This window comes from Numenius arquata, chromosome 8, assembly GCF_964106895.1.
Source record: "Numenius arquata chromosome 8, bNumArq3.hap1.1, whole genome shotgun sequence".
NCBI lineage: Eukaryota > Metazoa > Chordata > Aves > Charadriiformes > Scolopacidae > Numenius > Numenius arquata.
Window position 1 is genome coordinate 26633303 of NC_133583.1, and position 22422 is coordinate 26655724.

At 49.4% G+C, this 22422-nt stretch overlaps 2 protein-coding genes across 3 annotated transcripts in view; one reads left to right on the plus strand and one right to left on the minus strand.

Annotated features, from left to right (window-relative positions):
- Nucleotides 1-18459, minus strand: part of CFDP1 (craniofacial development protein 1) — a 68716-nt gene extending 50257 nt beyond the window's left edge. Inside the window, exons 1-4 of the mRNA XM_074152010.1 lie at nucleotides 18346-18459; nucleotides 18158-18263; nucleotides 17299-17530; nucleotides 15603-15721 (exon numbers count right to left, since the gene is read on the minus strand). Of these exons, the coding sequence (XP_074008111.1) occupies nucleotides 15603-15721; nucleotides 17299-17530; nucleotides 18158-18263; nucleotides 18346-18400 (512 nt within the window). The 5' untranslated portion in view covers nucleotides 18401-18459. The remainder of the gene's footprint in view (nucleotides 1-15602; nucleotides 15722-17298; nucleotides 17531-18157; nucleotides 18264-18345) is intronic.
- A 375-nt stretch (nucleotides 18460-18834) lies between these two features.
- TMEM170A (transmembrane protein 170A) lies at nucleotides 18835-20478 on the plus strand. 2 transcript variants are annotated; one of them, XM_074152455.1, is made up of 3 exons: nucleotides 18835-18964; nucleotides 19053-19223; nucleotides 20348-20478. In XM_074152455.1, exons 1-3 carry the CDS (start codon nucleotides 18835-18837, stop codon nucleotides 20476-20478), a joined length of 432 nt encoding a protein of 143 aa, XP_074008556.1. The 2 variants fall into 2 exon arrangements, with proteins under 2 accessions (XP_074008556.1, XP_074008557.1); XM_074152456.1 differs by having other exon boundaries at nucleotides 19053-19154.
- Nucleotides 20479-22422: the final 1944 nt, after the last annotated feature.

The window sequence follows — 22422 nt, forward strand, 5'->3', positions numbered from 1 at the left end:
TGGAGAAACCCAAGGACCTGCAAACCCAGCTGGGTTGGCAGCGAGGAAAGCACTGTAGAGTTATTTGTTGAGCCTGGAGGCACTGATGCCCTGAAATCCCCCCTTGCACCCAACTAGTGCACACACGTCCCCGTCTTGAGAGCGAATCAGCATCTGAAGAAGCAGTTAGGGAAGGGAAACTGTTCTTCCTCCATCACGCCAGACTGCAAACGCAGTGGAAAAGGCATGTTCAGAAATAAGAATAAACTCTTGTGCCGTACACCTCCTGTTCAGCCTTGTTCTGCCAGTGCAGGAGGAGATTAACCCCGTTTCCCCCCCTGCATTGTCACATGCCTGTCAAACCGGCGGCAGTCACGTGGATAGAGACAAATCCCACGTTATGAATATTTAGAAGTGTTTGCTGATCAGATTGGTAAGGGGAGGGGCGGGAAAAGCAGTTCAGGAATGAACAAAAGCCTCGCTACAGCATTGTTGTGATGTAGGACACCCCAAACATGCCACCCAGTCACAGCCCTCAGCAAGGACGGTCACGTCAGGCAGCAGTGATACCCCAAACGTTACTCCACTTCCAAGAATTTCCTTCAGCAGAATAAACTCCGTGTCCTCACGCAGCAATTAGGCAGAACTCCCCGCAGAGCCCCCTCCAGCCACCAGTGCTGGGTTCAGATGAATGCAATCACGCAGCCTATTTATTTTTAAGTGCAGCACCCAAAGAGCCGGTTCCATCCCCTGCCCAGCTGGGGAGCAGCACCGTTTCTCACGCACTCCACAGCGCTGGCCCCCGGCATGGTCCCCCCCTCCTCTTTGTCTCCCCCCTGCGCTCTCCTGCCATCAGGGTCTACCCCCAGCGTTCAGGAAGCGCAGGAGCCGCCATGAGAAATATCAGGCTGACCCCAAGCGTGCAGGAATGTGGCGTAGTAACCACATGGCCTGGAAAAAAGAACCCCTCTACGCTGGGCTCCATGCAGCCACGGGACCCGCTCCTGGGTTAGATCCCAGCATGTTTCTGGGACTTGAAGAGTACAGGAGCAAGAGGAGGCAGGGAAAGGAAGCCGAGACCACAGAAAGCATGTCTTGATGCACTAAGAGCTGACAGCTCCAGCTCAGCTCCCACATACTAACAGGAATCTGGCAATTAAATAGCTTACAGGATTCGGATGCACACAACGGGGAGCAGGTCTTCAAAGCCTGAGGCAGAGCTAGGATCTAAACATCAGGCCTCTTGGTCTTAACCTCAGGAGTACCTTCAGTCTTCTCCAAGCCAGAGACAAAACCACAGAATGACAGAATCACATGGGGTTGGAAGGGACCTCCGGAGATCATCCAGTCCAACCAAAGCAGGTCCACCCAGAGCAGGTTGCAAGGAACGTGTCCAGGCAGGTTTGGAATGTCTCCAGAGAAGGAGACTCCACCACCTCCCTGGGCAGCCTCTTCCAGGGCTCTGCCACCCTCACAGGAAAGAAGTTCCTCCTCGTGTTTAGGTGGAACTTCTTACATTCAAGCTTGTGCCCATTTCCTCTTGTCCTGTCACTGGGCACCACTGAAAAAAGACTGGCCCCATCCTCCTGACACCCTCCCTTTCAGTATTTATACGCATTGATCAGATCCCCCCTCAGCCTTCTCTTCTCCAGACTGAAAAGACACAAGTACCTCAGCCTCTCCTCATTAGGGAGATGCTCCAGGCCCGGACAATGTTTGTCCCACCAGTTGAGGTAAAGGAAGGCATGGAGCCAAGATGCACATGAAAAAGGTCTCCAGGGACTTGCCAACCTGCAGCCTGCCAGAGGGAGCACGCTGTTGGTTGGAGCAGCTCTACAAGACACACAGCTCTTGGAGGAGGAAGATGGGCAATGCTAGAAGAGGTGAGAAAGGAGAAACCTCTACCTTCTGAGGCCCCTCAATGTGACATGCAGGGAAGGTCTGGCATGGCCTTTCGACAACAGACATCACAGCAAAGAAATCACTTTACTATCCAGGGGCACAAGAGGGGTTGCTATTGAGGGATTACTCAGGCTTTGATACTTGCTTCCTCTGTGGCTGGGCACAGAACAGAACACTTCGCTCAATTTTTTTGTCCCCTTTGGCCTGCCAGCAGCTGCTGTAACATGCATTTTTCAAGTTGTCCGCTGTAGAAACTCAGTTGCCAAGCTGCAGGCAACCTGTTCCACCAGGCCTGCCCAGCTGGGAACAGAGGAACACGTCAGAAACGTGATTAAAAGCGACCTTTCAAGGCGATTCCATCACAAGACCCGCTGATTGCCTCATAAACTGAAACAAAAGCAGCTCTGAGGCTGGCTGCTGCTGGGCTGATGCCAGCAGCGACTCCTGCACCACTCCAACAAGAATGACAAAAGAAAGAATATTAAAAGGCTTTACAAGGTATTAATTCAGGTTATGCACATTTCAACCTTTCCCAGATCCTGGGCGAGGAAGGAAAAAAAATTAAAATCCTCTGGTCTGCATTATTGTGGGAGACAATAACTCTCCATGTAGAAACCAAAACACTTCTTGCTCTCCATGGGGAGAAATGGGAGCCATTAATCCAGCTGGAAGAAATCACAGTCATTACTAAAGAAAATTACAAGACCTTTCACTTTTAAATACTTGATAAATAACTATTTGCCTGACTGTTTACTGTGATGCTATTCACACATTGTAATCCAGGAATAAACATGAAAATAAGTATATTGTCAGTAGTAAAACAAGTAGCTAGTGTCTCGCCCACTTGCAGACCCTGTAATTCATACACAAAACCACTCGCTCTCATCACTTTCCCGTAAAGATTTCATTATACTGCTATGCTATTAAATTGCATAATAAGGATTCCAAAACACAGAAGAGTTATTAATTTTTTGAGCTGTGCTGGAGACTGGTAGCACTAGACGATGCTACTATACTAGGTACAACCGTGAAACAGAAAGGTCTTCTATATTTAAAAGTTATTATAAGGAAAATATGCTAGAAACTAGATTACTAAGTGCCTCTAATACTCACAGGTGTCCTCCTTAGGACCCTTCATCTCTGAACCAAGCTCAAAGCGGTACCCAAGCATTTACCCACCTGCTGTTTTGTGTGCCCAGCTGCGAGTACATCACTTCCATCTTCCACTGAAGAACTTCTAACCCTTCCCTTTACATTCACCCATCGAACTGCTGCAACCCACATGCGCGGAAGAGGCCCCAGTTATCTATGCTGGGTACCAAACCACATGAAAACAACCCGTGGGCTGACCCAGAAGTCGTTCCACAGAGCACTTACAGTACTGACCTGTAGCATCCTAATTTAAGAACGAGTGTTTGATCTGCTCACGGCAGTCCCCTTAGCCACATAAACAGCTAAAAAGGAGAAATACAGGCTAAAACGAGCACTGCATTCACACAGCTCCAGCTAATCTGCGGGGCTTAAAACCAAATTTTCATGCTTTGGTTCAGTGGCAGAGTAGGTCTGATACACTGGTTTTTCTCCCGCGTTCTGGTCTTTACACAGGGTGCAGGGTTACTGGGTGGGAAGAGGAGGGTCCCAATCCATCACATCATCTCACTCCTGCTCCCACGGCACAGCACAACACCCACAGCCCAGGATTCACCCCAGGTCCTCGCCTCTAGCACAGCTGAATCCAGACCTGTTTGCCAGAAACAGAACTAGCGTGAGGGAAGCCAAGAGTGCCCAGCTCAGCAGCAAGGTGCCCCGCGAGCCCTTATGGGAGCTCATCAGCAGAGCCACATCCTTACAAGGCGGGGAAAAGGGTCTCAGAAGCAGGATAGGGAGAGCTGGGAAAGACAAACAGCCACACCAAGAAGGCTTGCAGGCTTCTGCCCATAGCCTGCTGTGTAATAGCAACATTATGTATCCCAAGTGCCAAAATCCCTCCAATTTACCCCAGGTGCCTCAACACAAGTGCACTCTCCTAACCAAAAGACCTGAGAAAGCACATGTTAGTATTTGGGTATAAGGGGACCCGGAGCCCGGAAAACAGTTAAGATCCCTCATTTCAGCGGCACAAAGGTACCATCGCCCCGACCTCCATGGTAAGAATGAGAGAGCAAGAGTGGAAGCTCTGGAAAAAGCCAGCTCTCTGCCTCTCATACTCAGGACACACAGTCCTCACTTGGGAAACCTGCCCCAGTTTAGACCTGACACAATTATAGAACTTTCCACATGATCTTAATGCTGTTAGCTCTGGGGAATCACAGACCAAGAGGGGGGAAAATGAGGCTAATTATGCTTTTCCAATATTCCCCATCTGTGTCTAGCCTCATTAAGTAGTCCTCCAGCCTTCTGGAATGATCACTTGAGGAGCAAGCAATACTCATCGACAGGGGTTTGTAAAAAAAACTAATCCCTTCTGAGCAAAGAGGAATATTTTATCTAAATGTTTTTTTGGTGGACTCTTAGGCTTGAGCTGCCACGTTCTGGGTGCCTTTCCCAGAGAGATGTTCAAGCCTACAAGATTCTGAAGCCACAGGAGCGCACACATTCAGCACCTTCCAGGAGAGGATTAAGTCCTCACACAACTGACCCTCCAGGCCACATCTGCCTGCATGCACTGGGTATTTATTTTATGCTGGATTACCTGGCGTAAAGCAAACAGAGCTAAAACTAACAAGTCCCCATCACTTTTCTAATTTCAAAAGCAAAACATTAGTTTTCTCCCTTTCAAAGAAAAACCAACATTCTCCAAACCAGGTGGGAGAAGCTGTTCCCTGGGAAACTGAGCCTATTCCCTGAAGCAACACAGACAAGACCAGGCTGGAGCGACTGATAATTCTGTGGGCTGCCTCTCTGCACGGAAGCTGCTGGCTGAGTTTTAAAAAGAAACAAATCTGATCAGAGCTCTCCCGGAGCCAGGCAAGGGCCGAGCTGCCTGCCTGGTGCTGCTCCTATCCCAGCAGTCTTGCCCAAGCTGCATCTCAAACCAATTCATCTGAAAACAAGCAGAGATGAGCGATATTTTAACATCAATAATGCAGAAAAAGTACTTTTTGACATCCATGTCCTAACCTCGTCAGCCTTGAAGGAAACGACTGATTATTCCGTCACCTCTCGTATGACAAAGACTCTGTGACAGATGTAAAGAAAACATATGGACAGTGGTGCCACCTGAGATGCTGACCAAGCTGTCAGGCCCCTCCAGGGCTTCTGCTCCCTGCTTCCGCAAGGGGTTCTCCAAATCCAAAGGGAAGTAACACTCCAGTTACCAAGCTCCCACTGGGGCTTGCAATAGGTAGAGCACATCAAACACTGCTCTCTGGAGTCGCTGACCCACAGCGAGGGCACAAGGCTTCACCTCCCTGTGAACTGCAGCTTTATCCACCCCAGTTTTAAGTTATCGCCAAGCATCGGGTCTCTGCTTGCTTCTTTGGATAACTATTCCCTTGGCCAGCCCCAAATCCCAACGTGCAGTTTGCATTTCGGTCTTTGAGGCATCCCATTGTTTTTATTTGCACTTCCTAAAAGGATTAACTTCAAATTACAGAACGCACCTCCGAGTTGAGCAACCCAGGTGAGCAGATCGTGTGAGCGCGACAGTCCTCTGACCCTGATAACCACGACTTCAAAATATGCCGAAAGCAAGACAGACCCCTGCAACTCCCAAACTCCTGCAAAGCTGCCCAATATTCACGTTACAGGTCTCTTCTCCTCCAAATGCAAGGAATATCGTAGTTCCCAAGAGCCAGGGGTTCAAAATTCACCTACAGCGATGAACACTGGACATGAAGGTTACACAGAGCGCAAGAGGAGCCAACACACACTACAAAGGAAAAGCATCCCCACGGGGAAAAGGCCAGGCTGAGCTTGACTGGGTTTGTAATGTGTTAATGAGATAGTAAGGCAGAGAACAGCTTGGCCTTCCCTTCAGGCTAACACAGAAACCCTCCTGCTTCAGAATCTCTTAGTTACAGGGAAAAAGAAAAAAAAAAAAAAAAAATCCATCTCAAGCTGCACGCTCCAGCAGGGGAAACCCCCAGGCTCAAGGGCTGCAAAGCAAGCTCTGCCAGCATCTCACCAGCCAGCAAAAGCCCCTGCCTGAGCCTGGAGCTGTCAGGAATGAGGCAGCAGCTTGGAAGCAAGGGAAACGTGGCAAGCAGCAAAATGCTGGGACTGGATGTGAGGCCCCTGTGATGAAGGCATGAACAGAGGGATGAGAGATGTCCTTACGAATAGCAAAAGAGCCCCTGTGAGAACTGAATAGGTCACTAAGCACCTCCTACTTCCAGATTTTTAAAAGTCAGGAAATTGTCTGAGTACCAGGCACAGAAACAACCTCTCCTCCCTCACCCACTGGGGAAGGGTGGGATTTTCACTGAAGTATTTCCACACTAACTACACACAACACAGGCAGAAAACACTTGGAAGAACCTAAAAGTGAGAGAACGCAGTCGGTCACCCAGTTCTCAAAGCTGGCGCAGGGCCCAGATACCCACAGGTTTGAAAGTCCTAAAAATGCCCAAGTTAATCTGGAGGGCAACCTATCATTCTGGAGATGCTCTGAGACTCCTCCCAGCTCGGGAGATCCCAGCTGAGCAGTCTTTTTCACCCCACTGGTCACCAGCCAAAATGCACAAATGAAACCAGCGCACATCAAGTCTTTCCTTAAAAGCATCAAGCCGTATCAGAAGCGTAAAATGGCTTTTTCGGGGGGACATCTGCTGGGTCACTTTGGGATTTTCAAAAGTGTGGTAAGATAAAGGAAGAAGACAAGGAGTCACTAGGTCGGTGAACGCGATAAAGCTGGCACTACCCTGTAACACTTTGCAAGTCACAGCCCCTCCGAGCTTTAGTTTCCCCATCCAAGCAGAAGCCTCATCTGTGCCTCTCCTAATGAAAATCCTGAACAGGAGCCGTTCATTAGGCCATTCCCCTTCTCAAAGCACACTAAGCAGACCGTAACATGATTTACTTTAGAAGCAAGTGCTCTGGCTTAGAGTTCTGGCTGGGTTTCTCACACTGTTTATGGAAGTTTTAATTTCTGCAGCTGCCTTTGAGGAAGGCAAATGCCTAACGAGTGAACCAGCGGCACACAACATCGCTCCTGCTCACACTTAATGACCTCATCTCTGGGCCACCGTCCTGCCATTCGGCGCTGTACGACATTAGGATTCCCCAAGGAAATTCTGAAGCATGGGGGAATGGATGCACACAGAGGAAAGGTTATCCAAACGTGCCCTCCGGACCCTTTCATTCCTAGGCATCTTTTGAAAGGTAACATATTTTCACTTACTGGCTTCAAAATAAATAAATAAATAAATAAATACCTGTTTTTTAAATTGGAAAAAGCCAATATAAACTGTGGATAACCGAGGCACACTCTGACCTCTAAGAATAACAAAAGCATAAGGACGGGAACAGGCTGTCGACTACAACGCCAAGATCAGCATTTTGGTGCTTGTTTGTAGAAAAGCAACCAGCCACTTTTTAGGCTGCCACCTCTAAACAGCGGGCACGTTGATATTCCATGTAATTCTCAGTGGTTTGATTTGTCTTATGGTCCCCAAGGCATCACCCCCAGGCTCCTAGCGCTCAGATTAAATTTCTGGAAAAAACATAAAAGCCAAGGTTTTTGCACTGTGCAAGCCTCATTGAGGAAGTGGTATATCACTGGAAAGTTTTCTCTAGAACCCCTTAGCCAAGGAGGACTGAGGATAAAACTTGATGAACATTTAGCGTCGCAGTCATCAACATGAAATTAAAGTCCTCGGGCTGGACTTTGGAGCAGCTTTTCAAGGGGCTACTGAAATTCATGTTATTTTTCCCAACACTTCCTTGCTATTGTAGTGAAAGCCATTGCAAAAAAAATCACTCCAAAATATGACGAGTGGTTTCTTCCTATGCCCCAATTAGTTCAGTTCACTGTCTTCCACATCTAATCTGAGCACACCCATCTACCTCATCTGGTGGAAGCTGTGTATCACTTGCTATCCACCTAGAAAAAAGGCAGGGCATTCCAAATGTAGGGCTTCAGGACACAGATTCTGATAATGTTTCCCCGCCTTCTCACATGTATAAGCGATACAGCAAAGGCTTTTGCAAAAAAAGCACATATGGAACATGTCACACACATATCGGCCTTGAACTGACATGCACACAACATCAATAAAGATACACACAAACTACTGATCTTTCTCCTGATTTTAAAAGCAACTGTCCTTCGCTTAGCTTTGCGCAAAACCTCATGAGCGCAAAACAAATGACCAAGATTCGCACCCAGCCAGAAGCGTGAGCACGCTGCCAACCCCTTGCTGTTATTCATCCGCTGGCTTTTCTGAAAAGCATCACAGGGCAAGGAGAGAGTTAATGGTATTACATGTTCTCTCGGTGCTAATTAGCCTAACACATCTGACTGAGCCATGCTGAGACCACAGAGCAAGAACGCAGATGGACAATTACACATTCTTAAAATTGCTCTCTGTGCCAGCTCTAAATCCTGAGACTTGCGGGAGTGAATTCCCTGCTCTCTTTTCCCCTTGAAATACATTAACTCTTGTCAGCCTCAGCGTTCTCCCCACTCCTGCTCAGTGCTTGCCAGGAAGAAGCAGAAGCAGCGGCAATTGCTCAGCTGCCTAAACTGTCTTCAAAGCAATAAAATAGGAGGTAGTCTCCCAAACTTCTTGGCTTACACCCCGTTTGCTTCCCAACTTGGGTCACATGTGGTGGGTCTCAGTTGTCATGCAAGGAGCAGAGAGGACATCACAACCCCTGAGAAGGAGATCACAGGCTGAACAAGACCTTTGGAAAGCTGGAGCTGTTCTCAGAGGTCTGATTGGCTTCTCCTGCAGCCACTTCCACCTGCTCTTCCCAGAAAAGGGTCGGGATCAACGGATGAAGTTCTGGGAGAGGACAGCAGATCTGGGGTTAAGAGGCAGCGAGCAGTAGAGGACATAGGTGCTGTTCCTCTATTCAACAAGCACACTAAGATTAAAAAAAGAAAACAAGTATTTCAGCAACGAGAGGCAGCATCAAGAAATCCCCAAGAAGTAGCATTAAAACTGCAGAGAACTGAGTTACAGCCTCAGTTCTGCTGCGCACAGGTCAGCACTTCTCCTTGCCGCGAGGGAATAAATCAGTCCTTAACCAGCTCTGCAGAGCTCTCCCGAGTACCTCACCAAGTTGAAGAGTCTGCAGAGCGGGCTCAAAGCTCACCACCCCACTTACCCAGGCCCCAGCTGAAGGGTATGTTGACCTTAAGGACTCTGTGAGACACCAAAAAAAAGAAACTATGGCCATGGCCTTTAGCCCTGCCCACACAATTCCCATTCTCAATGGTATTCTGCACTACTGGCTGAGAAAGGGCTTTTATTAGCACAGGCGAGCTTCCCGACAAGAACCTGCCCTCAGCCACCTCACTTCACCTTTGCTTCTCCTGCTCCAAAGGTCATGAATTTCCCCACCAAAGCCCACTGATCCCACTTAAGGTCCTTAAGTTCCAACTTCAGAACAATCTCCTCTAAATAATCTTTTTTTCTCGAATCCTTTAGGTAGGATGAAAACCTGTGAAGCAGCAACACAGAACGAGTAATGAGCTTTTTTCCAGCAACATCCTCGGTGATACCCATTTACAAACAGTAACAGATGAAAATCGGGTTCTCTTTAACTCGGCACTTCAACTGTGGCAGATGAAACTCAGCCTCAGATGCTTTATGTACCTCTTCAAAGCTTTGTATTTTGCTTTTAAGATGCGACAGCCCCACTGTGAACCATCATCTTCCCTAACCTGGAATATAAGCCGCCTCCCACCTCTGCTCAGCACACGGAGCCACCACAACTCGTTTCCTCGCAGCTCGGGAGGGACACACACAAATAAAAACATTCATATTGTGGGAGACCAGAGGCTATTCTACATCACAAATCTGATCTCCTAGAAGAGTCAATGGCAGGGAGCCATTATCCAGAGATGGAGTTCATGTCCCAAATTTTTGACGTGAGTTCACCCAGTTCCTTCTACGAAACTGTACGAGCTTTTAAGTATTTATTATATCCAGCAGCAAGTCCCATACTCAGCAGGACACTGCTAATTGTCCGGTATGTTTGGCACCTGGCCCTTCCTAGTTTTATCTGGAACATGTAACACACGAGTGAAGGCTGGATCCCTGGGGATCCTGGGCCATGAGATCCAGGAGCCCCGGTGAATCAGTGGATGTCATCAACTCTGGCACTCCTCAGTTCTCATATTCCCAAACGGGCAATAATAACACTTTTTAAAAAAGAAACATGGACAGAAAGTTCTGTAGGAAAGCTAAGGATTTTCCCTTTTTACATCTCTAAAGCCTTCAAGGATTTTGAACACATCAGAGAGCTTTCTGCTCCTTTGTATGTACCTCTGGACTAAATGCCTTGATAAAACCCACCTAAAAGCAATCTAAAAAAGCAAACGATATCCGTGGAATTGGGTCATCGCCTGTCCCTTGGATCAAGACAAAAAGACCACCATAAGCCAGGTGATTTTCACGGCTGTGAATTTAGGCTGAGAGCTCTCCCAGTGAGACCACTGCGCGGGGCTTGCTGCCCCACCAAATGTGGGCATCCTGGCACGGAGTTTCAAAGCAACAGCAAGCTTTAATCAGGCAAACACTGAAAGAATACTTTCAAAAGCAGCCTGAATTAATCAGGAAACAGGCACTTAAGAAGCAGATAAAGATTACTGAGCTCAACCTGAAGAGATGAGCTTCAAACTCAGCAAAAATCTCACCCATCTGCTCAGCCTTCAAATATTAAAGTAACCAGTTCACAGGACAAGGACTTAGCTGTTAGTGAGGTCCATGGTAAAGCCCCAGCTCCTCCACTGCAAATGATTCGGGTTCAGGGCTCTGTGGTCTGGCAATTTCTGACATAGCAGTAAGAATGATGCCTTCAGCACTTATCAGCTGCTCGGCAGGAGGAAGACACACAGCGTGCAAGAAAGTACTGGCTGGATCTTTGCACTCACTTATCCCAGCATCTAGACAGCAGAAAGGAGCGCACACGGCAGACGCAGAGAGAAGATCTTGAAGGCTCTTCCTGAAACATTTCTACATGGATCCAGGCCCAGCACGCTGCCAGCGGCCATGCAGCTTCTACGACAATTCTGGCCCCAGATGTGGTGGGAAGCCAAAAATTACATCACAGGAACACCTGCCAGACACGTGAGAGCGTTGAAAGAAAGAGGTTCAGAGTGTGCGAGCACAGTGAAAAGCTCAAGGGTTAATTCAATATCTAATCTGTAAGTCCACCAAGGATCAGGAACAATTGCCCCTGAGAAGGGAGCTATTTGCCACCTACTGGCGGTGAGGACTGGGGACCACAGCGGCCCAGCCTGCTGGGAGTCTTTCTGGATTCTCAAAACTGGTGCTCCTGGAGAAAACAGCCTTATGGGAATCCAAAGGGACAGGACAGGAACGCCTTGCCTTGAGGAAAAGAGCAGGGCTCTTCCCAGAGACAGATGAAGAGTGGAACCCTGTTTCGGCCTTGCCTTAGCTTGGCTGCTTTGTTCACTCACGTGGGGAAGTGCCCCAGGGTCACCGAGGCAGCACGAGCCACAGTTCTGCCAGCAGGACACACCACCAGCAGTACAGCACGGGAACCCTGGGGTACCAGGAAAGCGTTCCCACCGAAAGAGTAACCTGAGCGAGTAAAGCTTTGGGTTTAAACCGCACACACACAGAACTACGAAGCTTCTAGTTTTGGGTCCTTTACTTAGAATTTGCAACGTATGAACAAAGTGTCGAACACAGGCCTCCCGTTCCTGAATTAGCACCCAAGCCAGACACCGTGACTCCTCTCAACCTCGTTTTGCCTCCCACAAACCAAAGGAAGGCACACAGAAGATGTTTCAAACTAAAATCGACTCCTGCTGGCATTCAACAACCTGATTTTGCTCTTTCACGTTGTCACACTGGCTGTGACTGACAGCCCGGGGCTGGGTGACAGCTCCATGTATGTGAGCTCCGTTCTGCCGCAGTCCTGGACGGTCACAAAGTTGATTTTCATGGAAGGAGCAGAGAAGAACCATTTTGATGCACTGAGCACAGCAGCGGTTTAAAGAAAGCCAAGGGCCAAAGCAGTTCGGACTGCCAAAGAGAAAACCGGCCTCATCATACAGCAATCATGTTTTTCGATGGATAAACCCTGGCACCAGGGATGCAACTCCCTATTAATGCAACCACACGCCCCGCATCGTGAGGCAAGCTGATAAACCAGAGGCTTCAAAGAAGCTTAAACCTTCTCTGCCAGTGAGAAATGACTTGAACTTCCATTTAGAGGCTGAACCGCCTTCGCAAATTGCTCCCCCTGCCCACAATGACAGCCATTGGGGTGACAGTCACCTGCTGCTCCTCATCTGTTTAACACCGGGGAGGAACGAGAAGCAGCCAGGAAAGTCACAACCGGAAAACAGAGAAATCAGTCAAAGGTTGTTTCTAGTTGCAGGATTCAACAGCTTTGTTTTTACAAGGTAATACTAAATCATGTATTTTATAAAATTAAAAGCCAGTAAATTTAATTCCTTATTTGGTAATTTGTAATACTCTGAACCTGAAGTGCAGCATTATCATATCATAGAATGGTTCAGATAGGAAGGGACCTTAAAGATCACCTAGTTCCAACCCCCCTGCCCTGGGCAGGGACACCTCCCACCAGACCAGGTTGCTCCAAGCCCCCTCCAACCTGGCCTTGAACCCCTCCAGGGATGGGGCAGCCACAGCTTCTCTGGGCAACCTGGGCCAGGCTCTCACCACCCTCACAGCAAAGTTCTTTGCCACATCTCATCTCAATCTCCCATCTTTCAGTGTCAAACCCTTCCCCCGCAACTGATTAGCAACTGATGCGAGCAAAGACTAATCAAAATGGACATTAAGTGCAACAATAACCTGTAGGAGAGTTGATAGCTTAAAGAGGAAGGCCTTTCACTTTTCTAGCACATCCCTGTAGCTGGAGATTTCTTTCAAGAGACTTCTGCTACTCCAACCATGCAAGAGAGATTATACCATCTTCTTATAGGAGAAAATAAATTGTTCTGCAACATGAGATCAGGGCTAAATGATCTTCTGTTAAGAGCTTCAATGAGCAGACTGTTGAAATTTGTGCCCTGAAACTATCAGCACTTAAATACTCATCTAAATTCTTCTCAAGCTTTCAAAAGAGCAACACTCAAAAGTAGCCCCAAACCATTTAGAAAGGGAAGCAACAGAGACAGCTCTCTCATTGCAGTTCTTTCAGTCCCGGAACACAAATACACACACACACAACCACCGTGCATTGGCCTTTGCAACCAAGAATTTGCCAGCTGCTTCCCCAGGCAAGGAAGTCAGCATTTGGTATTCAGAGCATTCGCAGACGTTGGGGTTGTGCAAAGACAAACCTCTCGCTATTCCAAAGAAAAAGCAGCCCGCTGGTCCTCACCTACCGCCTTTACAGCAAAGTACCGGCAGCTGTAAGCAGTGAGAACTCCTTGTATCCTGCCTATAGCTAACAGTGTAACCCGTTTAAGAGATGCAAGATGTAGCAAACGGCACAAAAGCTTCCGCTTTGAGTATCGCAAAAACCAAAGCACTGAATGATTTTTTTTTCTCTTCTCAAAGTGCTAAAGAAAGTAGCAGGTTTTAACTCCGACATCAGCAGAAAACAGTCTCTCCAGACCTCTCTGCAGACTTCCTGCTGCTGGCTCTGGAACCTCTTGATACAATGGCTGCTGCGACCAAAAAAAATGCATTAGCCTTGGTAGCCTGCAGGATTACAATCTCATGGTTGCCCAGGCTTGAGCTTCTGCCTATTTCATCAAAATTTAGTAGAAATTTATATATCGAGTTCTTTGCAGTTCCCCAAGGGAAACAGTCAACACGGAGCAGTACAAAGGACAACAGAAAAGCAACTGGTGCAGAAAAATGTGTCTTTATCTAACTTGGAAACTTCTTACTATAGCTATTAAAAAACTACAGATAAGATACCGATGTCAAAAGCACAAACTCAGCATCTTGGGAGCCCTGGACAAGTTCTGTTCACATACGGCAAGCCGCTTTTTGAAGGACAGAGAAAGTTTCCCCAACCCCTCCAACAAATATTACCAATAAAAGCAAGAGCAGCACTGGTCAGGGCTGATCTTTAACAACCACGCAAAATCTAAAATGCCAGAATCAGACCAACATCTGAGTAATTCTATGCTTAAATTGTAATTATCTAGGGCTTCTTGTCAGAGACAAATAAACAAAAAGCTTCAAAGCAGACATTTTTACTACCTCCCTACATTAAAGAGTCCTACTTCACAAAAAACTGCATGAAAAAATAATCCTTTCCACAAGTGGAAGACTCATGTTCTGAAGGAAGCCTACGAGGCAAGTTTCCCTGTAAATCAACACCCTCCTTTAAGCAATACACGTCTATGCTCGTGTTAGGACATGATGCTCACCTACAACAGACTGAGGGACATGTCCAGATTCCAGATGAGATTCCACACTGATTTCATGCAACCCCAAAGCACCAGGAACGCGGTTCTGCTATATAGCACCTGATGATACATCAGAACCCAACAAGGCTTTTGCATGACAGCCCCGAGATCCTACAGCTTCAGCTATTCCCACCTGGTATGACATTGTGTTTGAACCAGAAAAAAAAAAAAAAAACAAAACCCAGAAAAATTGAGGATTCTCTCTCAGGAAAGCTGCAGCAGTACATTCTTTGCCATTTCATCAGTGAACGAAGGGTATTCCTGCAGCCCGGAATCTGCAGGGAAACAGGGAAGTCGCTGCTATGAGTCATGGCTCTCCTCAGATTTTTCAAACAGCTCAGGCAGCAGCGCTGACTCGAAAAGCAAGAGCAGCGGAAGCCCCTGCTCTCTGCTTCCTCCTCCAGATTTAGGCAGTGGGTGGCATTGCTGGGAACTGCTGCCCTCTGCTGTCACACCAAATTGCAGCGAAATTCTCATCTGAGAAAAATCAGGTTTACAGCTACGTATTAAAAAAAAAAAAATATATAATTACACCATAGTAATAACCACGAGGTCCCAGTGCATTCAGATTTCAAGTGTGTTCACCCAGGCCCCTGAGTTCTGGTCTTACACATTTATAAAAACGCCTGCCCTTTTTTGCAGCATGTTTTACAAGCCAAACTCAGTCTAAAGGACGATTTTTACCAAGGCCATCACCTTTGTTGCAGCCGTTTCAGAGGTGAAACCACTCAGCTATTCACCCCTTGAGCAAAACACCGCTTACTCTCTGCAAAGGGCCAGCAAGTATCCTGCCCCCAGCGCAGGACTAGGCTGAAGGAACGAAATCCGTTACTGCCATCCCTGTGGGGCCACACGCGGTTCTCTCCTTGCCTCAGCCTTCACGGTGGCCACCTAGAAGTTTCACCAACAGTGTCCAGATGGGGAAGCCTAAGTGAATTTACAGGCATATTTTGAAGTTGAGGAAAGGCTGAGGTCTGCGTATAAGGATACTCTGGCAGCCCCCAGGCAGAAAAATCTTGGCCTCATTTTCCCTGAGGCCTGTCTGTGTTCATGATCAAAAAAAAAAAAGTGTGAAGGAAAAAGAAGACACCCCATTGCTTCGGAGCACATCTCCAGCCTGCCAGCAGCAGACCAGCACCCAGCTTGCACCGAACCCACAGCAGACGCGTCACATCTGCCAACTTACCTGACTTCCTCACCGGCGAAATCAAACACTTTGGTGATTGTCACTTTTCCTGAATCTTTTGGCTTCTCAGAGTCTTTTGGTTTCTCCTGAAGCTTGTTCCCGCTCTTGTCTCCTTCAGCCTGTGAAACATACAAAGGAGAAAGCAAAACAATGCATTTGTGGAGCCAAGCAGACCTAGGAAGCAGCAAGAATACACTGCTGTGGTTCAGAAAGCAAGCAAAAGCTTCAAGACTCAGTTTTCCCAAACTAAACACCACCAGGCAGTAAAACTGCCGGGGTGGATTACACAGAAATATCTTAATTTTTACTCAAGAATCTAGTGGAACACAACCCATCAGCAGGAACAGCAAGGCTGATCTTCATAGAGAAGTCTGAAGACATTAAGCTACTGGTCAGTAACGTCTCTTTAATTTGAGAGGGAAATATCTTTATTAAGCTATATGTCAACAACTCCTCTTCATTTACTCCATCACAACTACAGCTTTTAACAGCGTACATAAAATACTCAGAACCTTTAAGTAATCCAAACAAAGCCCAAAGTTCTTGCTCTAAATCAACCACACACAACAGAGATCTTCAAGCAGACACCCTAAGTCCAAATCAAGAAGTTCACAAAGAGAACAAAGGAACTGCGTCTCTCCATAAATTACTCTGGGCCACGGAGGAACTTTCAACCAGCACTCACATTTTAGGGATCTGTCCATAAAAGCAGAATTGCTCAGGAGAGAACTTTTCCTCTCTCCTTCTCTCTAATTCTACCTGTAACCATCTCAGCTGCTCAGCCAGTAACAACTGAGCTGGAGAGAAGCAGGACGGTTCAGAAGAAAGTACTCTTCTTCTGGAAGTCTGCAAGCAAAGATTACACGACCGCACTTGTTCTGTCGACCTTCCACCAAGTTGTAGAAAGAAGCTTCACATAGTGAGAACCGTACTCGCCAGGCATCACTGAGCCAAGAGGCCAGACTTTTGTTACAAAATACTTTTTTTAGGTGACCACTCAGGAAGAAAAAAAAAAAAAAAAAGACAATTCTAGCAACAGGGAGTCAGTTTTGGTATCTTCTTCCTTCTTCCCTTCTACCAGCTTCAGTGTGAAAGGTTTTGCAAGGCAAATACGTGCATTTGGTTTTATTAAGAACCAAATCCTTTTAAATGGCTGATTACATACAGAATTCTCTCCGCAGACAAAGAGTGAGAGCACATTGATGGGGTTTATAAAGGAAACTATAGAAAGCCAGATTCATTCTTGTTACAAAAGTCCATCCCAACATGCAGCATCTTCCAGATCCCCTCACTGTACGAGGATGAAGGCACAGACGTGTCAGCACAGGTCTCTCCTGCTTCCCCACTCACACACACACAGAGTCTCCCCTTTTCTGAGCATCAGGAAAGACACAAGTCTTGGGGGAGAGCTGTGCCCATAAGCACAACTCAAACGGAAGCTCATTGTGCTGCTCCTACGTCACAAGGAGAATCCAGGACCGGGAAGAGAAGCCAACAGCGCTCCGTGGGACACTCCGAGATGCTGACAAGCAGCTCCGCCAGATCACAGACCTCCCCAGTTGGAAGGAAACCAGGAGCAAACCCAGCCTCTTCCCAGCTCTGACTGACATTTGGTATCAGTTAGAACCAACACTGTGTCCTCGAAAGCTTCAGGCCCTTCCCACACCCCCTGAGCGAAGGCCCAGGCCCCCATTACCTTCTTCCCTTGTGTCACTTGCGTGGCAGCTACCGCTTTGGGTTTCTGTCCCACGTCGCTAAGGAAACTGGCCCAAAGAGCATCCTCTTTCTTTTTTTCTTCTTCTTCTCTGTTTCTTTCCACCTGCTCTATATTGTCCACTTCCTCCTCTTCCTCCTCCTCTTCATTCCGCTGAGCCTTCTCTTCCTCTTTCCCGTCTGGCTCTAGCAAGAGACCTCCTTTCTTCCTCTTCCTAGAAGCAGATGCCAAAACAAAAAACATATATATATATATATGTATATATGCTGAGGTGCTGCAACACTATTCCAGAGCTGAACTGTAAGCACAGGTGAAGCAACATGGTACTTCGTATTCTCGCTAAGACATTCTACCTGGGAGGATTCCCCTAATCATGGGGGTGAAGCTTATTAATTAAAAGCTGATGCTGTTCAGAGAACACAGCCAGGCAGAAGCAGGCAGACCCCTGAAGTGGGCTTTGCACATTATCTGTAAGTATATAACGGACTCCGGGATGCTGCAGGAACCACAGGGGAGGAGAACTCGGGCAGGATAGGAACCAATTTTAAACAAACTGTACGTATGTGGCACCAAAAGGTGTTTTTTTTACCTAAAAAAGGCTTATTAGAAGGAAAAGAACTAGCTCCCGGGGAAGGTTTCCAGGCACGGCATCTCTCAAGCCCGAGGGTCTCTGCCCCTGACGTGAAGCCGGAAGGAAGGGAAGCGTTTCTCAGCCCCTCAGCGCTGCGCCCGGCGGAACGAGCACCGGCGGAGGCGGCTCCCAGCCGGGCCGGGCCGGGCCGAACTAAACGCGGATGTTCCCACCCGGGGAAGCGGAGGCGGCTCGGGCCGCGGCCGTTACCTGCTGGCGGGGCGGCGGGCGCTCCTCCTGCCGCGGGGCGGCCGCGGGCTGTCCGCCGCCTCCTCCCGCACCAGCTCGCTCACGTCGTCCTCGCTGTACTCCGCACCTGCAAGCACACCCGGTGAGCACCGGCACCGGGACCACCCAGACCGCCGCCGCCCCCCTGCCCCAGGCCCGTCCCCGCTCACCCGAGGGCACGTAGTCCTCGTCCTCGGCCGAGGAGTACTCCTCAGAGCCCGACATGGTGCCGGCCCCGCCGCCGCCGCCGCCGCCGCCTCCTCCTCCTTCTCCTCCTCCTCCTCCTCCTCCCCCTCACGCGCCCGCCGCCGCCCAGAGCGTCTCCGCCGGTGCCACGGCGCCCCCTGGCGGGGCGGGAGGCGGCTGCGCCCGCCGAGGCGGCGCCGAGGACGGGAAGCAGCGAGGAGAGAGCCGCCGAGAGGGCTAGAGCGCCCCTCCGGCCACCGGATGCGCTTCCGTTTACGGGTGGGCTCCCGGCATCCTTTGCGGCTGACAGCCGTTCCCATGGCAGCGCGGGGGTGGTGGCGCGGACCGGCGAGCGGCGGTTGGTTGGGAGACCTGCCTGTCAGGGCACGGCGCTTCCCATTGGCTGGGAGAGGCGGAAGGGGGGGCGGGCGGAAGGGGAGCCGGCGGATGGCGGCGGCGGGGCCGGTGAGGGGATGGAGGGCGGTGAGGCGAGCGGCGGCGGCGGTGGTGGGGGGCTCCTGCAGCAGATCCTCAGCCTCCGCCTGGTACCACGCGTGGGAAACGGCACCACCACCTACTCCAGCCCGCTCTCCACCTTCCCAGGTACCTTTCCCCGCCGCGGGGCCTGCTCGGAGCGGGGCCCTCAGGCCCGCGGGCTCCGAGCCTGCTCTCACGGCCCTTCTCTCCACAGAGATGTGGTATGGCGTCTTCCTGTGGGCCCTGGTCTCCTCTCTCTCCTTCCACGTCCCGGCTGCTTTGCTAGCGCTCTTCACCCTCAGGCATCACAAGTACGGCAGGTTCATGTCCGTGAGCCTCCTGCTGATGGGCATCGTGGGACCCATTACCGCTGGCATCCTGACAAGTACGGCAGATGCTCGAAAATAGCATCCGGGTGGCTCTGTCATAATCAGAGGTTGCCTTCGGGAGCGTAGCAAACCGTGGCATTCCCTTGGGTAGAGAGGAGATGAATGTTCTGGTTATATTCCCCCCTCGCCCCATGTTTGAAATAGTTCATAGAATAGAATCATAGAGTTGCCCGGGTTGGAAGGGACCTTTCAGATCATCGAGTCCAACCATCAACCCACCACTGACCCATGTCCCTCAGCACCACATCTGTCCAGCTTTTAGATACCTCCAGGGATGGTGACTCCACCGCTTCCCCAGGCAGCCTGTTCCAATGCTTGATAACCCTTTCAGTGTAAAATTTTCCCTTATATCCATCCTAAACCTCCCCTGGAGCAACTTGAGGCCGTTTCTTCTTGTCCATCGCCTGTTCCTTGGGAGAAGAGACCGACACCCCCCCCCGGCTACACCTTCCTTTCAGGGAGTTGTAGAGAGCGAGAAGGTCTCCCCTCAGCCTCCTTTTCTCCAGGCTGAACACCCCCAGCTCCCTCAGCCGCTCTTCATAAGACTTGTGCTCCAGACCCCTCACCAGCTCCGTTACCCTTCTCTGGACCCACTCCAGCCCCTCAAGGTCTTTCTTGTCATGAGGGGCCCAAACCTGAACACAATGGGGTGGAGCATGCCACCTATCGAGCCCATTGTCGGGGTCACTGCAAATGCCCGGCAGGTGCAGAGCCAGGTGGGTTTTCAGGTTTCTGAGCACCGGGGAAAAAAAACCACTTAGACGTTTGGTTTCTGTGCCCAGAACTGGGTAATATTTGCAGCTTGTGGGCTGTGGTGTAGAGGATCTTGTGACGAGAGTATGTCCAAAACTGCCCCAACCTCCACACCTTCTGGAGGCCTCGACAGACTTTCCCCACCAATTTACCTATTGCCACCAGCAAGCATTGGTTACTTGGCTGAGGTTTGTCATGGTAAACCCAGTCCAGAGCTCCTGCCAGCCAGTACTCAGGGCTTTGGGGCCTTCTCCCACAGACCCTCCTGTCCTCTGTCCCGGTCTCACAGTCTCTGAGACTTCCTCGTGGTAAAACAGCGTGTGTCTCCCATGCCCAGTCACGCTTCAGCTTTTTCTTCTCTCCGCAGGTGCTGCCATTGCTGGAGTTTACAGAGCTGCTGGGAAAAAAATGATTCCCTTCGAAGCCCTCATTTTAGGAGTGGGCCAGACATTCTGCGTGGTGGTGGTTTCGTTTCTGCGCATTTTAGCCACTCTCTAGCTCTTCCTCAGATGCCAGAGATCACAAATCGAAGGAGGAGCAAAGGGTCTGCCGCCGGCGCCATCTCTAAAACAAATAAGGAGGGAGCGCAACTCGAGGAGTGCCCTGGCGTGTGATTCCCCACTGGTTAAAGGACCCGTGCAGACCTGCTCCTGCCTCCAGCCTGGCTTGAAAATATGCTAAACATTGTGAATTTTGTTACTCTTTTGTAACATGAAGTGCCAAGTGAAACTTTATTTCTCTGGAGGATAGGAAAATGGCTTCCAGAGGCGGAGGAGGCCCGTGTACCTTTCACCAGTGACGAATTGTAGCAACAGGACGTTACTCAGATGTGACACCCCCCCCCGTTTTTGGGGTAGAAACAGTACCACGGAGTGATGTGATGTCTCCGGAGCTCACTTAATGCGTTGACCTCTTGCTGCTTTGTTTGCAGTGAACCTGAAGCTCTTTTAATGTGATTTTTTTTTAATGAGAAAATTAATTTGTTTTCTTCCTGGCCCCAACTTCCTAATGCCAGGTCTTGATCATAGCGAATTTGGGAGCAGCCAAAGGAAAAAAATCATTTTAGATAGATGAAAAGTGCACATTTGTGGCCGAGAGCTGTGACTATGAATGCTGCGTCAGGAGAAAATAACCGGCGTATAGAGGATCACTGATTTTGTGAATTTTATTACGGTGGAGCTCTCCTGACGCCGTGCCCCTCCTGCCCTCCCTGCAGAGCCCACGCTAGAAATCCCAGGGCGCGCGTGTGACCGTGCGCTGCTGCTGCTTCTCGGGCTCTGCGGGAGCCTCGTGTTTTTAAACTTCTCCCTTCTCCTTTGTCCTCGCTGATCATGTTTACGCTGGTGGGGTGGAATTGGGCGCCTTCACTGGCATGGCTTGTGACTGCGCTGGTGACAGCTGCACGGCCGGTGCTAGCTTGTCGTGACAGGGGCTCCCCGGGTGCGGAGGCGGGAGGATCGCCCCATTCTCGGCATCCCATCTGCAGCGAGGCGGTGGTGGGGATGCCTGTGAGGGTCCCGGGAGGAGCCCGGGTGATTCCCGTGTCCATCAGTGACATGCCGTGTGAACACAGCCCCAAAGCAACCCTTGCTGGCAGGCAGCGTGGTCTCTCCTGATTAATTGTTTTAGTTTGCTTGGTTTTAAGTGATTTTTAACTAACTTTTAGACCTGCCCTGTTGCCTGGAGGCACACCCTGCGGCCGGGGCTCCCAAATAGCTGGCTGGGCGCTTTCTGGGGGCTTGATTTTTTTGGAGGGGCCCTTGGGGAAGCGGAGGTTGAACCCCAAGGAGGTGGCTTTGCCGTGGTCCTTGTTTGTTTATTGCCAGCAGACAGTCGCGTGGGCTGCCGAGGGAAGGGACCGCCCGTGTCCAGCCTCCCAGGACACAACTCCCAGCTGTGGTTTTGCTGAACTCCTTTGGTTTCCAAACCAGCTCCGCCTTTTTTACCTGCAACGTTTCGTAAGGCCAGTTATCTTCCTTGAACCCCATGTCCTCTGTGCTGAAACAACCCTCGACAGGGCCACGTGTTAATCATGAAAAAGGATTTCTCTTTATGTACTAACTTACGCAGAGCGGTCTGTTGATGGGTGATGGAGAGAGGTGTTTTTCAGGAGCTACTTACTGAGATGGCTCGAAATTTTAGCCCGTGTTAATTCCGGGAATAAAGCTGTGCATTTTAGGAAAGATTTTAATGTGAATGCTTCTCGTTAGGTGGGTGAGGTCCGAGGGGTGTAATGTATCCTAAACCCTGGATCTTCGGAGTGCCCCGTGTGCTGTGCTCAGAACAAAGGGAAAAAAAAAAAAAATCGCTCGATAAAATCACTCGGTGCTGGGCAAACTGAAAACCTCCTGATTTTTACCTGTTGTGATCTCCCAAAGTAATTTTTGAGGGGGGTGCTGCTCCACTGAAGAGAGTTGGCAGCTCGGCCAGTGTTTGGAAGTG

Excerpts from the sequence above, each read along its gene's own strand:
- TMEM170A (XM_074152455.1), top strand. The coding sequence starts at position 18,835 with ATGGAGGGCGGTGAGGCGAGCGGCGGCGGCGGTGGTGGGGGGCTCCTG. Across the intron at positions 18,965-19,052 it reads CCCGCTCTCCACCTTCCCAG|AGATGTGGTATGGCGTCTTC; the intron begins GTACCTTTCCCC and ends TTCTCTCCACAG. Across the intron at positions 19,224-20,347 it reads TACCGCTGGCATCCTGACAA|GTGCTGCCATTGCTGGAGTT; the intron begins GTACGGCAGATG and ends TTCTCTCCGCAG.